At 50.4% G+C, this 21,484-nt stretch overlaps 2 protein-coding genes across 2 annotated transcripts; both read left to right on the forward strand.

Annotated features, from left to right (window-relative positions):
• The first annotated feature begins 2 nt into the window (after positions 1 to 2).
• On the forward strand, positions 3 to 5,530 carry CTSH (cathepsin H). The gene is made up of 12 exons (XM_072345505.1): positions 3 to 111; positions 245 to 276; positions 377 to 482; positions 620 to 690; positions 777 to 881; positions 965 to 1,051; positions 1,638 to 1,693; positions 2,440 to 2,521; positions 2,607 to 2,675; positions 2,956 to 3,062; positions 4,401 to 4,526; positions 5,048 to 5,530. The coding sequence occupies exons 1-12, from the start codon at positions 39 to 41 to the stop codon at positions 5,121 to 5,123; spliced, it is 990 nt and encodes a 329-aa protein (XP_072201606.1). The 5' UTR covers positions 3 to 38; the 3' UTR covers positions 5,124 to 5,530.
• A 208-nt stretch (positions 5,531 to 5,738) lies between these two features.
• On the forward strand, positions 5,739 to 20,956 carry BLM (BLM RecQ like helicase). Its single transcript, XM_072345495.1, has 21 exons — positions 5,739 to 5,891; positions 5,978 to 6,453; positions 7,972 to 8,161; positions 8,550 to 8,671; positions 8,860 to 8,992; positions 9,410 to 10,137; positions 10,627 to 10,803; positions 10,976 to 11,094; positions 11,407 to 11,520; positions 12,133 to 12,231; positions 12,315 to 12,463; positions 13,203 to 13,309; positions 14,014 to 14,174; positions 14,653 to 14,848; positions 15,254 to 15,444; positions 15,569 to 15,716; positions 16,075 to 16,274; positions 17,404 to 17,596; positions 17,993 to 18,115; positions 19,224 to 19,431; positions 20,676 to 20,956. The coding sequence occupies exons 1-21, from the start codon at positions 5,794 to 5,796 to the stop codon at positions 20,824 to 20,826; spliced, it is 4,083 nt and encodes a 1,360-aa protein (XP_072201596.1). The 5' UTR covers positions 5,739 to 5,793; the 3' UTR covers positions 20,827 to 20,956.
• Positions 20,957 to 21,484: the final 528 nt, after the last annotated feature.

Consider the following 21,484-nt stretch of genomic DNA (forward strand, 5'->3'; position numbering starts at 1 on the left):
AGCTCTGCTCGGCACGGCACGGCACGGCACGGCACGGCATGGCCTGGCTCCTGCTGCTGGCCGGGGCCGCGCTCCTGGCGCCCGCCGCCTCTTCGGAGGTGACCGCTGAAGGTAAGTGGGTACAGGGGGGCTGGGCACGGCTGGGCACGGCTGTGCAGATCGCGGCTCTACCTGAGCTCCGGCCGCGCCGCTCCGAGCCGTGAGGAGCCGGGAGATCCGCTGACGCTGCGCGCTGTCCCCGCAGAGGAGCGGCTCTTCAAGGCCTGGATGCTGCAGGTAACGCCCGGGGATCCCTTGGGGGGGGGGGATGCGGGGCCGGGCGTGCGGGCACTGCCAAGCTCGGGCTGATCCCCCCCCCCCTTAAACCCCCCCCCAGCACGGGCGGCGCTACGGGGTGGGAGAATACGAGCGGCGGCTGCAGGTCTTCGCGGGCAACAAACGGCGCATCGAGGAGCACAACGCCGGGAACAGCTCCTTCCAGAGTACGAACGGCAGCTCTGCCCCCCGCCTCCCCCTTTCTCCCTCCTCCTTCCCCCCCTCCTTCCTTCTGCTTTCGTTTTGGACTCGGCCTCCAGTGAATAAAGCATCCTCTTTCGCTCCTTTTCTGGGGGCTTTTTAGTGGCTCTGAACCAGTTTTCTGACATGACTTTCGCTGAGTTCAAGAAGCTGTACCTGTGGAGTGAGCCCCAGGTGGGTCCCGGGGGGCGCGGGGCCCTCAGTGAGCCGGGTGCCCCCATCCCTGCTGCAGAACTGCAGCCCCCCCAACTGGTCCACAGAACTGCTCGGCCACCAAAGGGAACTTCCTGCGCAGCGACGGGCCGTTCCCGGAGACCGTGGACTGGAGGAAGAAGGGGAATTTCGTGACGCCGGTGAAGAACCAGGTGAGCGATGGGGACGGGGGCGGGCACTGCGGAGTGCCCCAGAGGCCGGGATGTGCGAGGCTCCCGTCCGGTTCCTAACGCAGGGCCCCTGCGGGAGCTGCTGGACCTTCTCCACCACCGGGTGCCTGGAGTCGGCCATCGCCATCGCCACCGGAAAGCTGCTCTCTCTGGTAGGAAACAACGGCCCTAAGCTGGGTACCGGTGGTGGGGCTGCGGGGTCGGGAGCGCTCCGTGCCCGGGATGTGCACGTTGCCACCGCCGGGATGTCCCCATCGCCGTCCCCACATGCAGTCCGAGTGCCCCACTGCAGCCAGGGCTGAGCACCGTCATCTTTGGGGCAGGACGGGACCGGGGGGTGGGGGCTGAAGGTTCTCTGTAGCCGAATAGTTTCCCGAAAGCGGCACCTCGTGATAAGCGTTAAACCCCCGGGGCGTTTGTTCTGGGAGAACCAGAAAGGCAGCGCCCCCCTGTAGGGCTTATCAGGGCGTCTGAGAGCTGGGTGTGAGCACTGCAAACACGTTCGACCTTTGGAAGAGCTCCTGCGGGCAAGGCAACGGCTGAGCGGCGGCGGAGGGACAGCCCCATCGTGGGCCGCTCCTCGTGCTGCCGGGAGCAGACGGGCTGCCTCCAGGAGGGAGATCCCGGGTAGCTGCAGGGTGGGAGCGGTGCTCGGGCAGCATCTGTGTGCTGTGTTCTGCATCCCTTGCTCTGAACACCGCTGCTATGATATGTGCTGACTCCAAACCTCGTCTGCAGGCGGAGCAGCAACTGGTGGACTGTGCTCAGGCATTCAACAACCACGGCTGCAGTGGGTAAGTGAGGTAAAGCAGTGAAGAGCAGCAGTGAGCATCCTGTGGTGCCAGCTGGGCTGCCTCCCTTGGGTGCTGAGATGTGCCCAGCCCTTGGAACGTGTTTTGTTTCTCCTGGGCTGAGATGTTCAGGGGAAATAACTTTGGGCTTTGGTTTGTTTGTCGTCTTAATTTTGCTCCCTCTGGAGGTTAGAATGTCTCACTCAGTCTCCAGCATTTCCCAACTCCTGTTCCTCTTTTTTATGATTTTCAGTTCTTTTGATACTCGCCTTTTGTAGCAGCATCTTCTGGTACTGCAGTTGCAGTGTGTTTAGCCAGGCTCAAATGCACCCAAGGAGAGCAGGGGGAGTTCTGTGCAATGTGCTGCACGTGGGTCACGTGTGTCCTGGGGACCCTTAAAAACCCCTTGAAACCTGCTTCCCCTCTGGTAATTGCTGCTGGCGTGGCTCAAGAAGCATTGTGAAATCAGAGCATTGTGAAATTGCTGTGAGACAAGTGGCCCCAAGGAATGCTCAGAGAGCCGAGCAAAGCTGCTCTTGAAATCATGGAACTGTTAAGGTTGGAAAAGCCCTCTAAGATCACCAAGTTTTGCCAGGAGCCCCAGACAGGGAGCAGAGCAGAGGTTGTGCCTGGGAGACCCAGAGTGCAGACTCCTAGCCCCGTGCTCCTGCTCCATGGAGCTCTGTGGGTGCATGAAGCTGCAGCATGGCTGTGCGGGTCAGTCTGCATTCCAGCTGTCTTGTTTGCAGGGGGCTGCCGAGCCAGGCCTTCGAGTACATCCTGTACAACAAGGGGCTGATGGGCGAGGACACGTACCCATACCGGGCACAGGTATCCCAGGCAGCGTGGCTGCAGGGCCAGCAGCAGGGCCAGGCACGGGGTGGGCTCTGACACTGCTCCCTATCTGTCTGCACAGAATGGCACCTGCAAGTTCCAGCCGGACAAGGCCATTGCATTCATCAAGGATGTCATCAACATCACGCAGGTGGGTCCCTGCTGTGCACTGCCCCACTCCTGTGTTCTGCCAGCTTAGTGGGAGGGTCCAGCTGAGCATGGCCCTGGCTCACGGGTGCCTGTGAGCACCTTCCTGCACGGGATTGCACAGAGCTCCAGCACCTGCAGAGCATGTGGGCAGCTCTGAGTGCCTCAGGGATTGGTCCTGTCCGCTGCAAGTCCTCCTGCTCCCCTCTGATCGTCGCAGGCCTGGGTGTAGTGGGGATCAGTGTGTAATGGGGATCAGTGACCCTGGGATGCTCTCCTTGCAGTACGATGAGGCCGGTATGGTAGAAGCTGTGGGGAAGCACAACCCGGTGAGCTTTGCGTTTGAGGTGACGAGCGACTTCATGCACTACAGGAAAGGAGTCTATTCCAAGTGAGTATTCCAGAGCCCGGGATGTGAGGGAAAAGTATAGGGCTGGAATCATGTCTCCATTTCTCCTTCTCTCCCATTGGACACGGGAACCAGACTGCGTGCTTGCATTTCTTTTTACATAGAAAATATAAGCACGTTGAACCTTGAAATGCTGATTTAGCAAAGGGATGAGAGAGCAGCACAAGGAAGAGGAAACAATGTACTTGATAGCCCAGCTCAGGACAGGGCTGCATTTGGAACTGAGCTCAGCCAGTGGCAGTTTGTGGGATGCAGCTGAGCAGAGGGACCTGTCCCAGAGACACAGCAGAGATGGAAGAACAGTTAGAGATGAAGTGGCCTGGCAGGAGTAGGGCTTGAGCACCGTGTTACATCTACAGCGCAGGCAAAATGCTGCTTAAAAGCAGTTTAGTAAACTTCAGGGAGATTATGGAAGCTAACGGAGATGGAAGAGATTTCTATCAAGAGGGAAAAATGCATGTTTGGAGAGAACTAGAAAAATACTTCAGAGTAATGGATGCTCAGTTATGTAGAACTGCAGGAAAATTAAGCTAAGAGCCTGAGCATGAGTGATCTGCCCCAGGGAGCTGCAAGGGGAAGAGCAGGCAGCACTGAGAATTCAAGTGGCTTCGCTGCTGCAATAAACAGTGATCTCAGTGTTAAATGCTGGCAACAGGCAGGTGGAGAGTATGAAAGCAGGGAGACAGTCCAACACCAGTAAGTGGTGTGTGCCAGCCATTTCAGCCCATACCCCACAGACCAGCTATTAACAGGTTAAAGAGAAGTAAACCTGTAGTGTGGTGGCTGTTGATCTGCAACTTGAAAATGTGTGAAAACAGCATTTATGGAGATGGGAGCTTGTATCTTCCATTGTCGTACTTGGTATCAGGGCTGCAGTTTTCATCAAGTGCAATATTAAAGCTGGAAAACCAAGGGGAACGTGAAGTTGGATTGAGGAAGCTACTATTGCTTGTGCAACACGTGAAAGAGCGCCCCTGAACTCTGGGCAGAAGAAACCATTCCTGAGTGCAACAATAACTGTTTTTCATTGGAAACATTCCTTTGTTTATTTTGTTCACCGCAGCTTGGTCTTGCCTGACAATGTTGTTGTTAGCTCAGAGCAAAAGGCCAGACCAGGTGCTCAGCCCACACAGCCAACGCCGGGACTTCCTGTGCAGCTGAGTGAGAAAGTCGAGCTGCATCCCCTATTCACTGCTGCCTACTCTCTATAATTGGAAGTTCAAAGTGGTTCTTCTTGCCGTTGGAGTGCAGTCACAAAGGCTGGCTAATCCATGATTAATTATAGGCTAGTTTTTCATCTGCATCGTTTTTCTTTTGCAGCCCACGATGCGAGCACACTCCTGACAAAGTGAACCACGCTGTCCTGGCTGTTGGCTATGGAGAAGAAGATGGGCTTCCGTACTGGATTGTTAAGAACTCTTGGGGCTCTCTGTGGGGCATGGATGGGTAAGGAAATTCTGCTAGACCCTTCCCACCATCTGGTAAAAGAACACTGTGAACGTGGGCTCCCATCAGCCTTCAGGTATCCCCGGAGCTGAAATTTCACAGCTGTTTCATAGTTGGTGGAGGGCAGGTAGAGCAGCTGAGCCTTGGCTATGAAGGAGACCTGGTACTAAAAGCCACACTGGAGACGCTGCTTAGGCTGCATCAGCTTCCAGGATGGCTCCAGGGATGGCAGAGCTGCAGGTGGGAGCCGCACAGCAGTGTGGTGCTCCTGCAATCCGTACACAGCCAGAGACCTGCTTGTGCTGCAGGCTGTCACTCAGCCCTGTGCTGTATTCCCAGCTGTGAGGGAAACTGCCATCAGCTTCTGGCTGCAGCTAGCAGCTCAGTGACATCTATTGCCCCTTGCAGTAGCACAGGAAAGGAGCTCACAGGACAGCAGTGACACGCATCAGCATCGGGCGTGCAGCCTGCTGGAGGAGGAGCAAGGAGAGCTCACTCATAGGGCTCGTTTCTCTTTTTAGGTACTTCCTCATCGAACGGGGCAAGAACATGTGCGGTCTGGCTGCTTGTGCATCTTACCCAGTGCCTCTGGTGTGAGAGCAGAGCAGGGGCTGGCAGAGCGGGGAGAGCAATTGATGCTGCGTGGGACCCTCAGTGCTGCAATCAATGAAGTGCTGATGTTCCCGAGGCGCAGGAAGAGCCCTTGCATTGCACGGAGCTTATGGGGCGGGAGGAGCTGCAGCTCACGGCTGTGCTCCCCAGCAGGCCTGCCCTGCACACACCAGACTGTTTCCAATCACCAGACGCGCTCCTGGGCCCTTTTAATTTCTTTGAATGCAGCTTTTCGTTTCTCTAGAGGAAGATCAGCGCTGTGCCGTGTGATTTTACCCGCTTTCATCTCGCCTTTATAGCAATTTCGTAACAAAAGAACAAACTGGGGCATTTCAGGGATAGCTGCCCAGCGCTGCAGCCACGGAGCAGAATAAAGCCTCCTTGTCACGTTTCCCCGGCTGACGTGTTAATCCGCTGCGCGGTGCCGCGGCGCTGCCGGAGGCGCCATCTTGTGGCGGCACAGCCCCGCCCGCAGGGGGCGCCATCCCCACGGAAACGGAAACGCCGTGTCGTCACTTCCGCCTCGGCTCTTCCTCCCAATGGCGGCGCGGGCGGCGTTTTGGCGCCGAATGCGAAGTGGGCGCGGGGGGAGCGGAGAGCCGGGACGGTGAGCGGAGCGGAACGGAGCGGAACGGAACGGAACGGAGCGGCCGTCATGGCAGCGGTACCGCAGAACAACCTGCGGGAGCAGCTGCGCCTGCATTCGGCCCGCGGCGCCCTCAGCAAAGCGCCGCCTGCGCGCAGCCGGCCCGCGTGAGTAGCGGCCTTGCGGGGCTGTCAGGCCGGGATCCCGCGTCAGGCCGAGCCCCGCGGCTGACGGGCCGCCCGCTGTGTTGCAGGGCCTTCACGTTCCGCAGGACGCACAGCCCGGCCGCGCTGCGCGACAAGGACGTGAACACCTCGCTGGGCTCCGTCTTCAGGCCTAAGGATCCCCGTGTGGGGCCGCCCGCCGCCCGCCCGCCGCTGCCCGGCCCCGCGGGGAGCTCCGAGTCCCGCCCCGGCTCCCTGCCCGTGTCCTTGTCGGGCCCCGCCGCCTCCACGGGCGACGAGTGGGACGACATGGACGACTTCGACCTGTCGGGCTTCGAGAAGAAGCTCTCCAGGCCGGCCGTGCCGTCCCCGAAGGGGCCGAGGACTCCGCAGGGGCCCGGTCCGTGTGTCAGCAGGGCACGGGGTGATGCGGGGCCCCAGCAGCACGGGGCAGAGGTGGGCGCTTCGCAGGGCTCCTCGCAGAACTCCCTCATCTGTCTGGGCGATGCTGGAGCCCCGACTGCTGCTGCGCTTCTGGACAATGGGCTGCAAGAGGCTCATGCAGGTGAGGGTTTGCACAGGAGCCCGGAATGCTGCCTGTTTGAGAAATTGTGGGCTCATACGATCGTTAAAGTTGGAAAAGGCTTCTCATCACCAAGTGCAACCCCAGCTCATCCCACTAACAGTGTGGTTATCCAACCCGAATGCCACTCTCAAGGTGCATCCTCACCAGAGCTGAGTGCAGGGGGGATGTCTTCCTGCTGGCTGCACTGTTGCTGATACAAGCCACGATACAGTTGGCCTTTTTGTCCCTTGGGCACACTGCTTTTGTTGACTAACACCCTCAGATCCTTTTCTTCAGCACGGCTTTCCAGCCGCTCTTGTCCAAGCCTGTAGAGGTAAATGGGGTTGTTGTGACTGAAGTACAGGAGCTGGCACTTGCTCTGGTTGAACCTCAGCCCATTGCTCCAGCCTAACCGGATCCCTGAGTGCAGAATCTGCCTTGCACTCTCTGAGCTCAGTGTGCTGCACCCTGGGATCTGACAGTGCTCTTTGGTATGTGGGTTCTGTTTCGGTAACTGTGGTTTGAGAAAGTACAATGTTGTAAATAACAGAGATCTTTGTCTGCAGCTGGTAGTGTGGCTCTGTTGGAGGTGCAGGACTTCCCATGTGGTGTCCCAGAGATGAGCAGCAGTGTGCAGAGTTATTGCAGGGGAAAAAAACTAAACCAAAACCAACACAACCAAACAGTTCTGTTATTGATATGAAAGAGCTCTAAAATCAATTTACACCCAACGGGAATGCTGAGAAATATTAAACCAGAAGAAGAGATCTGCGTCAGTTCTTTCAAAGCGAACAGAAATAATCCACAGCCAGACCTCAGTTAAGACCGTGCCGTTCATGGCTGTTGGTCAGTGTGTGTTTTTGGTGGTTCTGTGTTCCACTTGGCTTCTCTGCTTTAAGGGTCCTATTTGTTATGTTTGGAACCTTTCGATCTTTGCAAAATCAATCTATGTATGCAGCTGAATAATGAGCAGCGTTTTCTGATGCTGTCACTCATTACACTGAATGGGGAAAAAGAATCGTGGACTGTTTTCCTTCTTAAGATCCCCCCTTTGTTTCCTTTTGCCCACTGTGTGTGGGGGGAAAAAAACGTAATATGAATGGAGGTGAGTGGCCTCACTCAGAGGATTTATCTGCAGCTGTGAGTTTACCTTCCAGTTCTGGCATAGGGGCAGTGCTGGGCAAGGAGTCTTTACTTCTGTAACTATGCTCTTTCTATCTCGTATACAATAGAACTGTAGTTTTCTATAGCTTTTTTTTTTAAGGCAAATATACCTTCTCCATTTGAAGAAGCTTTTTCTTCTGGTAGGGAAGCTGCAAGAGCTGGTGGGTTGTTTGTTTATTTGTTTTTAATGGGGAAAAAAGAGGAACAGGAAGTATTTGTCAGAAGTCAGCAACTGTACTAAGCTATTGTTTTGAAATCTCACAAGTAGTTTTTTCCTCTGTTCACTTGTGTTTTTGTTTATACCAGAATGAGTTTTGAATGTTACTCAGCAATCTTAATGCACTTCTCGTTCAGCTACGAATGGTGGAAGTGATGGAAGCCAGAAGCTGAGTAATGGTGAGAAGAGCGGCCGGCTGGAACTGGCAGATGTTGGCAATGAGCTGCTGGCAGACATTGAGCTCGAGGAGGATGATTACTTGGATGTAGTTCCACCCTCTCCAGAGGAAGAGCTGCCTTCCTTCTCACCGTCTGTAAGGAGCGTTAGGTAAAACAGCTAATTGATAGAACTGTCTGAAAGGATGGTTAAAGAAGGTGATTGTAAAAACCACCAAAAAAGATGTGAACAATTTGCTTGTTAACAAGTCAACGTTAGAGTTGGCTTTGGCGGCTTTTGGCTTGGCCAGTTAGCAGCCAACAGCTGCTCCTGGAGTCTTGTGAGATACCTTAACCATTGGCCGTAAGAAGCATGGCTTTTGCTTCAGAGAAAGTTGGTGCACAGAGTGGGAACAAACTCTGGCTACTTAGTTGTTAGGTGGGTTTTGAGAAGCTTCCCTTTTGCCTGCATCTTTAATGCTCTCATTCCTGAAGATGTTTTCTCTTACTGTTGTCTGTTGATCCAGTGCATTTCTGTATTTGAATTGCTTTTATCTTAGTAATATTTTTAAAGAGTCTCCTACTGATGGAAGATCAGCAGTTCATGGCACGGAGTCTGAGCCTGAGCGGATGGCACCAAAGCAGCCTGCTGCCGTGCAGGACTCGAGTGCAGAGCATGCAGGTACCTGAAATGACTTCATTGTTATGCATTAAACTGTGGGGATGGTTTGCAGCTTCTTGGGTGTTTTGCACGGTGTAAGAGTTCTGTATTGCAACACATTCTGCCTTTTGAGAAGCTGAGATCATTTTGTCCCTGTGTTCTAATAACAGTTAAGGCTACTCTATGCTGAAATGTGCTCCATCTTCCAGATAAAGGCTTGCGTTTGGAACAGCAACTCTATAGCGTCATGGAAGATATTTGTAAGCTGGTGGACGCCATTCCGCTTCATGAGCTTACGTCTGTCTCGTGTGCAAAAGAGCTACTTCAGCAGAGAGAGCTCCGGTACGGTTTAATAAGTATTATTTCTTATTTTCCTATTGCCACGTTCTGCATGAAGCAGTATCAGGCCTGTAGGTGTCTCCATTGTACCATAAAGATGATGTGGAGCGACGCGTGGATCAGTTCTTCCCTGTTAAGAATCCCTTTGTTTTAGTATCTGCACTGAAGGTGCAGTAGTTTTGTGATTGTGTTCAGCTGAGTCCTGGGGTTGGACTCTTCCCTAAATTTGTTGGAAATATTCTTAAAGATAGTATCATGGAATATCCAAATTGGATTCAAAATACCATGCGACCACCACACATTAATGTTTTGGATAGGAACAAAGAGGTGAAAACAATCCCTGCACCTTGTGGGAGGTGGTAATCCGTTACTTGTTGCTTAACTAATTGTTTTCCTTTCTTCCCTTGCTGCCTCTTCCAGGAGAAAATTGTTAGCTGATTCTGTTGCTTTGAAGACAAGTAGCATGAATGGTGCTAGCAATTGGAAGGCGTGTGTGCAGCAAGACCCTTCCTCACGTCCCAGCACACCTCTGTGTTCCGGCCCTGGTCGGGGTGTCAATTCTGCTGGCAACACACCGAAATCCACAAACCTTCCATCTGTGCTTTCCAGGACTGTTAATTCAAGCAGTTTTTCTACAGTAAGGAATCAAACGCTTGATAACTTGGATACTTCTTACGCTTTGAAGGAAACTGATCAGGAGGTTATCTGCCTAGAAGCTGCAGCACTTTCTTCCCCCAGGGTGGATGGCAAAAGCAGCACCTCTCTCAGCCGTCCCTCAGAGGTGTCATTCACTGGCAGCTGGTGTGAAAAACCCGCGGGGAGAGACAGTGGGAACTGGCGTGTGCCTGAGAGGCCCACTGCAAGCTCTGCTCTGAAAGCCCAGCACACAAGCCCTGCTGGTGCTCCTGCATCGGGCTGCTCAGATGTGAACGATACAGACTTCAACCTTGATGACTTTGATATTGATGATTTTGATGAGGGCTGGGAGGATGCACCTGAAGCACCACCTGCTCCCCAGTGGCAGCCGCTGAGGGAGGGCTCTGCCTCTCTGCGCTGCAGGCTGCTCGCTGCGGCTGCTGGCTCTGCTCCGGGCTCACATCCCACTGCTCCAAAGTCAGGCTGTGGGATCGCAGCAACGAGCAGCTCAGGTGAATTGTGCTAATACAGATTATTGTCTTCCCCTTTTTCGTTAGTTTGTATTTCTTCTCAGGTCTAAGCCCAGGTAACTTACCTGCAGATGACAGCAGTACCTGCTCTCTGCATGGAAATTTCTTTTGGTTTCTCTTTGCAAAGACATTGTCGTAGAGTCTTTCTTGTCTTTTTCCCCCTCCTTGGAGTGGTAGCAGACTTGTATACAAATTTGCCGTGCAGGTTGCAGGCTGCTGGGGAGATGGAGCTGCTAAAATTGGAAACTGGAATGCTTCTGTGTTCTAATTAGCTGATGACTCTGCAGTTGTTAATTCAAAGCCATGCAATAGTCTTAGCTGCTTATACAAAATATTCAAATTCGGTCACTTGTTGAAGCAGACAAAGCCCCTCAGGTACTCAGATGTAGGTCAATATTGCTGATTCTTGCAAGAAGGGAGTGGTGAAAGCAGTGAAAGTGTGTACTTAAATACGTTTTCTTTGTCTCTTAGAGCCACTGGTTCATAACCCTGCGCACCAACGTTTCAGGGGGATGAAATTTTCCCATTCTGAAGAAATGTTGAAAGTATTTCACAGGAAGTTTGGTTTGCACTCTTTCCGGACAAATCAGCTGGAGGCCATCAATGCTGCTCTTCTGGGAGAAGACTGTTTCATCCTAATGCCCACTGGTGTGTACCTACAAACACCGTGCAGCTACAGCCTTCAGCGGTCTGGTGCCAAAGTTTGTTTCTGAGGGTGCTACAAAATGAGAATAAGAGCTCCCATTTCTGTTCCTCCTCTGCCCTCGCCCCCTTTCCTCCCCTTATCTGATACTTGTTGCATTCTGTTTCACTCTTACAGGCGGTGGTAAAAGTCTGTGCTACCAGTTACCAGCGTGTGTCTCTGCTGGGGTCACCGTTGTCATTTCTCCCCTGAGGTCACTGATAATAGACCAAGTTCAGAAGCTGAAAACTTTGGATGTAAGTTCAGACAGCTTTATTTCATTCAGTCACAGTGCAGATCAGTGTACTGGAAATCTGGAATGTTGTGGTGAATCTCGTGTGTCTCCGATAGAAACTACAAGAATTCATAGGCTGGCAGCTGTAAAAGGTTGTCTAGGAAAGTCTGCATGAGGTGAACTAGAATACATTGGCAGCCTAAGCACTCTGTTTACTGATGCTCGTGTGTTTCTGGTTGGAGATGTGGTCAAGAACAGTGGGGATTCATCTGTGATGACTGTCAGTGCTGTTTTCATGTGTGCTAAACTGAATATTCATATCTGTTTTTTGCAGATTGCTGCAACGTACCTGACTGGTGATATAACAGATGCTGATGCTTCAAAAATATATATGCAGCTGTCCAAAAAGGATCCTATAATAAAGCTGCTGTATGTTACCCCTGAGAAGGTTTGTACTTGATTGAACTGTACAGTCATGGAGGCAATAAGAGGAGGATTGCTATAGAGAGTCAAAGGGGAAACACTGAACTTAGAGGGGGCAGGAAAAACTCCACGCACATCTTCTTCAATGCACAATACCACCAATTAGTGGCTAATTGCTGTCGGGTGGCTACTGGAATCTTGAGTACTGCAGGGCAGAAACATGGAACTGCCAAGGTAATGGGTGACTGCCAGAAGACCATCTCGTGGTTAGTTATGTCTTGCCTTTAGAAATGAGGTTGTGCTGGAAGAGCATTGTAAGAGGGGAAGATTTAATGTGCTTAATGGGTTTTTTTTTTCCTTCAGCTTTTCCTTCCTCGCCTCTTATGACAGAAGTCATTTTAAACGTAATCAGGTTGTAGGACCTCTGTGTAGCTGGTCCTCAAACCTTAAGGCAATCCTGCATCAGCTGCTGTGCTGTCAGTTGGCATTAAGGTGACTGCCAGCCTCTTGGTGCCTTCAGGCTTTGCCTTTGCCATCGGGGTGAACTCTACAGCAGAGACGTTGCTTCCGCAGCCTTTCACGGGTGACATTTTGCTTTGTTTCTTGTCTTTCTAATGCCTCTGGTGGCTGCTCACAGGTTTGTGCAAGCAACCGGCTGCTGTCAGCCCTGGAAAATCTCTACGACCGGAAACTCCTGGCGCGTTTTGTCATTGACGAGGCTCACTGTGTTAGCCAGGTAAAGGCTTGGGTTTGGCTTTCAGAATGGCGAAGAACTTAGCGGGACCATCTTAGATGTGTTTAATTTTGCTTTTTAACTAGTGGGGTCACGACTTTCGAAAAGACTACAAACGGCTGAATATGCTCCGCAAGAAGTTTCGCTCTGTTCCTATGATGGCTCTCACTGCCACTGCTAACCCAAGAGTGCAGAAGGATATTCAGAATCAGCTCGAGATGCTGAAACCACAAGTGTAAGTTGTCCAGCAGTTTCCTGGGACAGTCTGAGCTGCAGAGCATCTGAATGGAAAACCTGGGAAAGCACAGAAAGCATTAGAACCCATCCAGAACACTTAGTGGTTATATCTGATTGAATGGCAATGCGTGCATGGAGTTTAATGCAGCTTAAACATGAAATATTACCAATAGAAAACTTGCCAAACTCACTTGATTAGGGAAACTTTAGAAGGAAATAACATCACTGACAGAGTGCTCAGGTTACGGATTTGAGTGCTTTTTGTGAGGATGCTGGGAAACTCCAAGAGCTGGAAGTGCTTTGTAGTTAAAGCTGGCACTAAGATAGGTAGTGAGGAGCCCTCGGGTCTGGATCACATTGCAGCCTTCTTGTTGTACGTGGTGGAAGAATAAAGCATTGTATTGGTGACTGTTTTGTTAATCAGTGAAATCTGTTTTGCAATTTCAATTGGTCAGACATGGATACGAGTATCTAGAAGGAAAATGAAGGTTCTGTGTGATCATTGGTTAGATGTAGAGGGGTTTCTTTGATGCAGACTTCCACAATCAGGAGTTATAGACCCAAAATGTGAGTGATGTTAATCTCAGTGGGCACACAGAGCAATAATTCCTATGCAGATGGTGCAGAATTTGTGTGGCAGTTGCTTCAATGTGGGACATTCCAGTTAATGCCTCGCTTGTTGAAAGCAATTCTGCACGCACAAAACTGATAAGCACTGATAACATGTTTTGTTTTAGGTTTACAATGAGCTTCAACAGGCATAACTTGAAATATGATGTCTTGCCCAAGAAGCCAAAGAAGGTGGCAATTGACTGCTTGGAGTGGATTAAAAAATACCATCCACGTGAGTATTGAGCACTACAGCATGCTGAGTGCCTTTTTAGCAACTACCTTGTAAGGCAGGAAGAGCCTTTAAGATGCTAGGAAAACGATGCTTGCCTTTTTCAAGATACTCACAGGAAGAACAAATAGGAGACAGAACTGTATTGTTGATGCTGTGGATCAGGTTTACAGTTAGGAGCTCCAGTTAAAATGAAAAAGGAGATGATGGAAGTGCTCTGTGTCATCTAATATCTATACAGTTATAACTGTTTAATTCTGTTTGTCGGCTTATCTGTGGTTCCCCTTAATTATACCATCAGTGAGTCTTGTCCCTCTAGGCTTATCTGTGAGTCCTGCAGCTCCTGCTGCTGGAAGTTGACTGCAGCATGCTCCCTTTGTCACTTCTCTTGTGCTGTAGCCTGGCATGTTACTGACTGGCTCTCCATCCAAGTCCTTTAATAGCATATTTTGAATCTGAAGTTTGCACAGTATTGAGCAGGAAGTATTTTCCTGATTCCCCGGGCGTGCACGTACACCCCTGTAAGGTAGGAATTGGATAAGGAGAAACTAACAGAACCAGATAGTCATGAAATTACTGTATTAAGTAGCTACACGTGTAGGGAAGGGTTGGTAAGTGTAAGGCAGTATTTGTCTGGCAGGAAAGACTAATATCGCTGTATTCCCTTTCACTTGCTTTATTCTAGCACCTCTTCTTTATGTTCACAGATGACTCTGGGATAATTTATTGCCTTTCCCGTCACGAATGTGACACGACAGCAGCCATTCTGCAGAAGGAAGGCCTTGCTGCACTTGCCTATCATGCTGGCCTCACTGACTCCAACAGAGATCTCGTACAGAAGAAGTGGGTTAATCAAGAAGGATGCCAGGTAACAGAATTGCAATTGGGAAGGAGGAAAAAAAAAAAAGAGTGGAATTTAGAGCACTTTTATCACTTTGGGCCTAGTAAGAGGAAAGACAGTTGTGTAACGATATCATCAGATCAGCTGCAGGCCACAACAGGTCAGAATAGATCTGCCAAACATTAGCCTTCTTCTCATTTTCGTTACAAATCAAAGGTTGCAGCCCTGCACCAAGGTGTGGTGCTCTGGGAGGAAGGAGCTGAGCTGTGTGAGGCTGCGGGAGCAGCTCGAGGTGTGCTTGCTGAGTTGCATTTTGAGACTCTCCAACTTGCAGTTTTCCTCCTGTCTCCTGAAAGAGAGATTTGTACTATTTTGTCCCCATCTTGCAGAATTCCAGTTGATATTTTACGCTTTGTGTGGTTTCAGAAGCTTGACAACGAGTCTATTTTGAGTGCAGCATGAATGCTTTTCATAGCTAAATAACAACGTGTCATTTCCTTTGTAGGTTATATGTGCAACGATTGCTTTTGGAATGGGAATAGATAAACCTGATGTCCGCTACGTTATCCACGCTTCCCTTCCAAAGTCCATAGAGGGCTACTATCAGGAGTCGGGCAGGGCTGGGCGGGATGGTGAAATGTCTCACTGCCTGCTCTTCTACAGCTACAGTGATGTCACCAGGCTCAGGAGACTCATACTGAGTAAGCAGCTTCTTGTGTTTGCACCTGAACTGGGACAGTAGCAAAGAAACCACTGACTGGTTCCTGTCTCAGTTAGGCTGAGTTGTTTTGTTCTCTTAGAAGTGCCACATATGGTAAATAAAGGAGGGAGAACTGTGGCTTCGTTTCACTGTTTACCTGAATAACTTTCCGTAATGGAAGTTTTTGGTCATTCGTTGTTTTTAGACAGAGCCATTTTTCTTTACGCGTGTCCACCTTTTCACATTTATTGTTATAGATTTTTCTCTTTTTTGATCTTTAAGAGGTGGGAGGTAAAATCTGTACTGAACGACCTGGTCTTTTTTAAGCAAGAAAGAATATTGAGTTTCATCTGATAACATACAAGGAGGTGCAGGTAAAACAACAACTGAACCGATTCCATTTCAGTGGAGAAGGATGGGAACAGTCACACGAGACAGACCCACTTCAACAACCTGTACAGCATGGTGCACTACTGCGAGAACGTCGTCGACTGCCGCAGAATTCAGCTTCTGGCCTACTTTGGGGAGACCGATTTTAACCCGAACTTCTGTAAAGACCACCCAGAAGTTATCTGTGATAACTGCAGTAGGAAGAAGGTAAAAACTTTAGTTTAAGTGTTGTGCTGGAAAATGCTCAGACGTGACAGAAAGGTTGGCACCAACAACTTGCTTTGGGGTCGAACCACGCCAGGTCGTTCCCTAATCCAATCTCTTTTACTAGGACTACAAATCAAGAAATGTAACAGAGGAAGTGAAAAGCATCATAAGATTTGTACAGCAACACTGTGGACAAATGGGAGGAATAAATGGGAATAGAAACACGGGCTCCGGAAGATACACGTTGAATATGATGGTGGACATTTTCTTGGGTAAGTACGGCTTCTCCAGAAACAGCACCAAAGTACACTTGGTGCAGGAATCTAAAGTATCGTTAGATTTTGTACTATCAGCAGTGGTTTAAGACAAGATATATTTGGCAAAATTATTCTTCCCAGGAATCTCTGGGTGGTTAGATGATGGAAAGTGGATGAGATGAGAGCTTTAATCTATTGCAGGTTGCTATAGCGATAACGTTAACCTACTGCTGGTGCTCGGACTTTCTGGTACTTGCATGCTGTGTGTGCGTGCAGGCAGACTGAGGGAAGCCCTTGGGAGTCTTCATTGTGTTTGCAAACATGTGTGCAGGTGTTCTGCTTGCTGGCTAACCCTGTGTCTGCTGTTGTGCAGGAACAAAGAGTGCGAAGATTCAGTCTGGAATATTTGGGAAGGGCGCTGCCTACTCACGGCACAACGTTGAAAGGCTGTTCAGAAAGCTGGTCTTGGACAAGATCCTGGATGAAGACCTGTACATCACAGCTAATGACCAAGCTGTGGCCTACGTAGTTCTAGGAGAAAAAGCGCAGGCGGTGCTGAATGGGTTGCTGCAGGTATTTGAGAATTAGATTTCTTCTTCTCGTACATATTGTTTTGAGAATGTGCTGCAGGTTTGGTGCAGCACGTACCCTGGGATCATTCTGATGTAGTTTGTATACCAGCAGAGGTGTAGGAACTTCAGCAGAGGTAGGCAACAGAATCTAACAGTCACAACTTCTAGTCCAGGATTGTAATAGTAACATTGTGAGGCAGAAGATGAGTTTGAGAGGACTGGAAAGGATTAAATGATTTTATTCTTCCTCCTTCCACCTGATTCTGGGGGAGCTGGGGGTGGATCTTATCGCTGTCTATAAATACCTGAAGGGAGGTGCGGGGAGGACACAGCCAGGCTGTTTTCAGCAGTGCCCAGTGCCAGGACAAGAGACAGTGGTGCAAACTGGAACATGGGAACATCTAATCCTTAGGAAGTGCTTCCTTGCTGTGTGCTGGCAGAGGCTGCCCAGAGAGGTGCTGCAGCCTCCTGCTTGGAGATCTTCAGAAGCTGTCTAGGTGCTCACCTGAGCACCCTGCTCTGGGTGTCTCTTCTGGAGTAGTGGGGCATGAGCCAGGTGGGCCCAGAGGTCCCTGCCAGCCTCAGCCAGCTGTGACTCTGTGGTTATAAGTAATACAGAAAGAGCTAGCTAAGGAGAGAGAGGGAGAAAGGAACAGCGCTGCTTCCTCCTGCATTTTCTGCTCTATTTTTTTCCAGCCATTGGTGCTCTGAAAAAAAATGCTCTTTTGCAAGAAGGTGATGGAACCAGTCCCAGGACTGCTTGGGGCAGTGCCTCCTGTTAGTGCTGTGTTGGCACAGGAGAAGAGCCCTCAGCGACAGACCTAGTGCCCTCTGTTTAAAGCTCACTGTGTGCTGGGAGGGCAGGACTTCTTCCTGTGCTGTGTGTATGCTTTGTTCTTTGTAGAAGAAGCTTATGAGTGGTTGAGAATGGCTGCCTGATCATCTGGACTGTAAGAAAGAAAAGACCACTTGAAAAGCGTGTGCTGGGTAAACAGCTTTCTTTTGGTCCATCAGAAAATACTTCTGGTTTCCTTCGTTGTTCTTCTTTGTCATTCATCTGTATTCTAATGACTGCTCTGCAGTAACCCCCTCCCTGATGGAATTTGCTTATGCTTTATTTTAATAAACAGGTGGAATTTCATGAGACCGAAAATGCCAGCGCCATTAGAAAGCAAAGGGCTTCTGTGACAAAAATGTCACAGCGAGAAGAGATGGTTAAAAAGTGCTTTGGGGAGCTCACGGACACCTGCAAGACTCTGGGGAAAATCTTTGATGTCCATTACTTCAATATTTTCAGTACTTCGACTCTAAAGAAAATAGCAGGTAATGGCAGCTCCTTGTTGGTCAGAACCCCCTGCGGGCAGCGGTCTGCACGTGTGGCCGTGCCCTTCGTGCTTGTCTACAGCTCAGAGGGGGTTTGACAGCTCCCAGCCGGGCAGTGCTCCCTTGAGAGCAGCACCTGCAGTATAGGTTCCCCACAGCTGTGGTTCAGCATCGCAGCCACCCACGTGATTGTGCTGCAGGGCAAATTTTGAGGCATTTCCAGAGGAAGCTGTTGGCCAAGTTCCTGTATGAATTAGCTGGAAGGAAATCTACCAGGAAAAAAAAAAGGCTCATTTCCTCAACAAAAACAGAAGCAATTTCCTCCAGAATATTCTACTGTGGGCAATCTTAAAACGTGGGGTTGATGGCTCTGATTGGTACCTTGTTCCACTGCAGAAACCTTGTCTTCTGATGCGGAGGTTTTGCTGCAGATCGATGGCGTCACAGAAGATAAACTGGAGAAGTATGGTGCAGAAATCATTAAAGTGATGGATAAGTACTCCGAATGGACAACGCCAGGTATTCCTTGTGTGCATTTTCCTATTTCATCCTCTCTGTTCATTACCTATAAGAAGTTCCACTCAAAAGTTACCTTGTTTTAAACTCAATTTGCTGTTTCTTGGAGTTCAGTACATAGAAAAGGGAGCGGCTGCACCTTTTCAGAGCATGGGAAGATCTCTGCTGTCTTTTCACCAGTTAAATTCAGCACAGATCTGAAAGACTGGGAAACAAAAAGTATGTGCTGCTCTGCGCCTCTCCTGCTGATTGCTGGGACTTGTGTAATACAAATCGGTTACACTGAGACTCCAGGACCTCGAGGTTGAGGATCTTGCACCTCCGTGTATTTTCCCACCTGAATTTACTGTGGTGGGGTAGCACTGCAGCCTGGCCATCAGTAACTGCTGCCTTTTGTTTCTCATAACAACTGGGGTCAGAACGTCCCACTCTGCACTTGCTGACCTTCACTTCAGTGTGATGAATTTCAGAACTAGGCTGAAAAAAGACAAGCGGTGTTTTACCATCAGGTTCTGCAGCTCTTCACCTGAAACACAGTGAGCAGCTCCGCAAGGCGCTGAGCCATGTAAACCTGGCAACTTCACGCCAGCACAGCAGGTAGCCTGTGTTGTAATTAGGGTAGCAGCCGTCAGGTCTGACACTGGGGCCATCAATAAATGCGTGTGTACAAACCTGACTTAAGTACTGCATTCTGCTGCCTGTGGAAAGAGCCGTGTTCTTCCTGCTACGACAGATTGAGAAGGAGCTCTCTGCTGTCTGAGCCTGTCAGCATCTCCTGGCGTTGTTCTTAAAATCAAGTGCTGTATTTGACTGCAGTATTTATGGTATATCCCATAATTCTTTCCAGAGAACCCATAATGGTTGAGACGAGAAGCCAAGTTAGTGAAAATAGGGATGATCTCTTTTGTGTCAGTCACAGTGTGCTGAACCCAAACTGCCTTCTGGCTGTCTTTGCTTTACACCAGCCCAAGAAAGAAATGCCTCTAGCTGAGCAGGAGGGATGTGGAGTGAGGAGGTTTGAAATGCAGGGATGGGTTGGCAGGTTCATGTGCCCCGGCTGGCCCAGGCAGCCTTTCCATTTCATTAGCTGTGATTCATTGACTGTCTGCAGAAGATGCTGCCTGCCAGAGTGTGGACCTGGCCCCGGGGAGCGCTGGCACGCCTGGCAGTGAGGAGGAAGCAGAAGACGACGTCGTGACCTCGAGCTACTTTGGTGGCAATGCAAACCAAAGGAGGAAGAGGAAAAGGCTGCCAAACCTCGGAGAATCCAAGAGGAAAAAGACGAGCAGCGGTGGCAGCCAGCAGTTCCATTCCAAAGGGTACGTTGGCTGCTGTCAGATGGAACTTTTCACCCAGGGTAACGTGGTGATGATCCCAGAGCTGTACTGTTAGCGTAGCATGTTTTCTTAGGGACTGTATGGGCACATGTGCAGTTTTGGGTCATCAGGTGCTGAGCCTTAAAGCCCATCAGATGTCACTTTGGGGCTTTTCAGTACCACCGGTGCCACTGTAAGCAGCCCTGATTTCACGATTCACCTTTCCACTGCTGGGAATCATTGCGTGCAGGGCAAATTAGAGCTACATTCTCAGTGCTTTCATAGTAATCACTTCTTCACTTGTAATTAGATTACACGATTGCACTGTAATCAAACTTCAGCTTTGTTTTTTCTTAATTGGCTTGACCATGTTCTCTGTAGGCATGTAGTTTTCGTTCTTTATCCTGCTGATCTGCTCGTGAAGCATAACTGTAGCACTGCTGCTGTTATTGCTCTTAAATCTGTGCGCATTCACGCTGCCCACACAGCTGATGGGATCGTGCAGGAAGCACAGCTGGTGACTTAGCGGGGTCTGTATGAAAAATACCTGCTTGATTTTGCACCTGCTTCATCTTAGGGCATGGAGGAGCTCAGGACAGCACTGAGCTGCTGTGTTCTCCAGAACACGCTGTGAGAGCCCAGCTTGGAGGGCTGTACCTGACTCGAACACACACTGGGTTTGGGAACTACCAGGTTTTTATCACTTGAACATCACGCTTGCAGCAGAAATGGCACAACTCACCTTAGGGCCGGCTGCTGCTGCTGCTCTTCTTCTGGGATGCCCCATTCTGTGCTGGCTGTCCACCTCTGAAGGGGTCCAGGTTTATTGGTAGGAAAGAGCAGCTCCAGCTCAGCAGCCTTTTATTTGCAGCCTCTCCACCTTCCCATCTACAGTCAGTTGTTGCATGCTGTTGACCCTGAAATGTCACTTAATGTTGATACTCTAATTGGATTAATGGGAGTCAGGTTGGTCGGTGTCCCTGGTTCCGGCTGCTGCTCGCCCCTGGGCAGATGTCACAGCAGCAGCTACACTTTGTTTGCACTGCAGACATACAGTCATCCAAAGAACCCTACCTAGTGTGCAACTGTGTGAACAGGGAAGGGAAGGGAAGGGAAGGGAAGGGAAGGGAAGGGAAGGGAAGGGAAGGGAAGGGAAGGGAAGGGAAGGGAAGGGAAGGGAAGGGAAGGAGGGGGCACAGAAGCCCAGTGCTCTGTGTGTAACTCTGCTTTCTCTCTTGCTGTGGCAGGCCCAGGTACAGGCGGACACGAAAGGCGCCCGGCTGCAGGGCTGCAGCTCCTGCACAAAGCTCAGCACTGCGTGGGGCACGGCTGGGCATCATGGCACCACCCAAACCCAGCAGCAGGCGCTTCCTGCAGCCTTCATACACCGTGCTGTAGTGAGGGACACCAAGTGCCACGAGGACGTCGTCCTGGGTTAGTAATGTTCATTTCATTCCATGAGCCGCCTTAGATTTGTACATTTGTCGAGTCCAAAAGTTTGCATTAAATAAATATTTTTTTTAACTCGTGAGTTTATTCAGGCCTTATTTCTACTGTAAGTCCTGCACTGCGGGACCCCCCAGCAGACTGTGCTAACAAATCAGAAGCAATTACTGGAGCTGTGCAGCCCAAGGATGTGACCCCCCCATCCTCCCTCACTGTCTGTGTAAGTACCTGAGAGCTGAGGGGCTCTGTGAGTTTACAAAGGGTCACAGCACGGCCTGGGCTGCAAAGGCCCACAGTGCTCATCAGCTCCAACCCCCTGCTGTGTGCAGGTCACCAACCAGCAGCCCAGGCTGCCCAGAGCCACATCCAGCCTGGCCTTGAACGCCTGCAGGGATGGGGCATCCACAGCCTCCTTGGGCAGCCTGTTCCAGTGCGTCACCACCTTCTTGTGCTGTTAACCTGATGTATAAAATACAATTGATTTTCTCCCCAGTCCTGGGGCTGGAACAGCTGCTGCTGTGCACCTCACGCTGCGGCCACTGCGCTGCTCGTGCTCTTAAGCTGCTGCTTTGCTGTGGGCCGGTGCCAGGCAGCCCCGGGCTGTTCCGGC

Source organism: Excalfactoria chinensis, chromosome 10, assembly GCF_039878825.1.
Source record: "Excalfactoria chinensis isolate bCotChi1 chromosome 10, bCotChi1.hap2, whole genome shotgun sequence".
NCBI lineage: Eukaryota > Metazoa > Chordata > Aves > Galliformes > Phasianidae > Excalfactoria > Excalfactoria chinensis.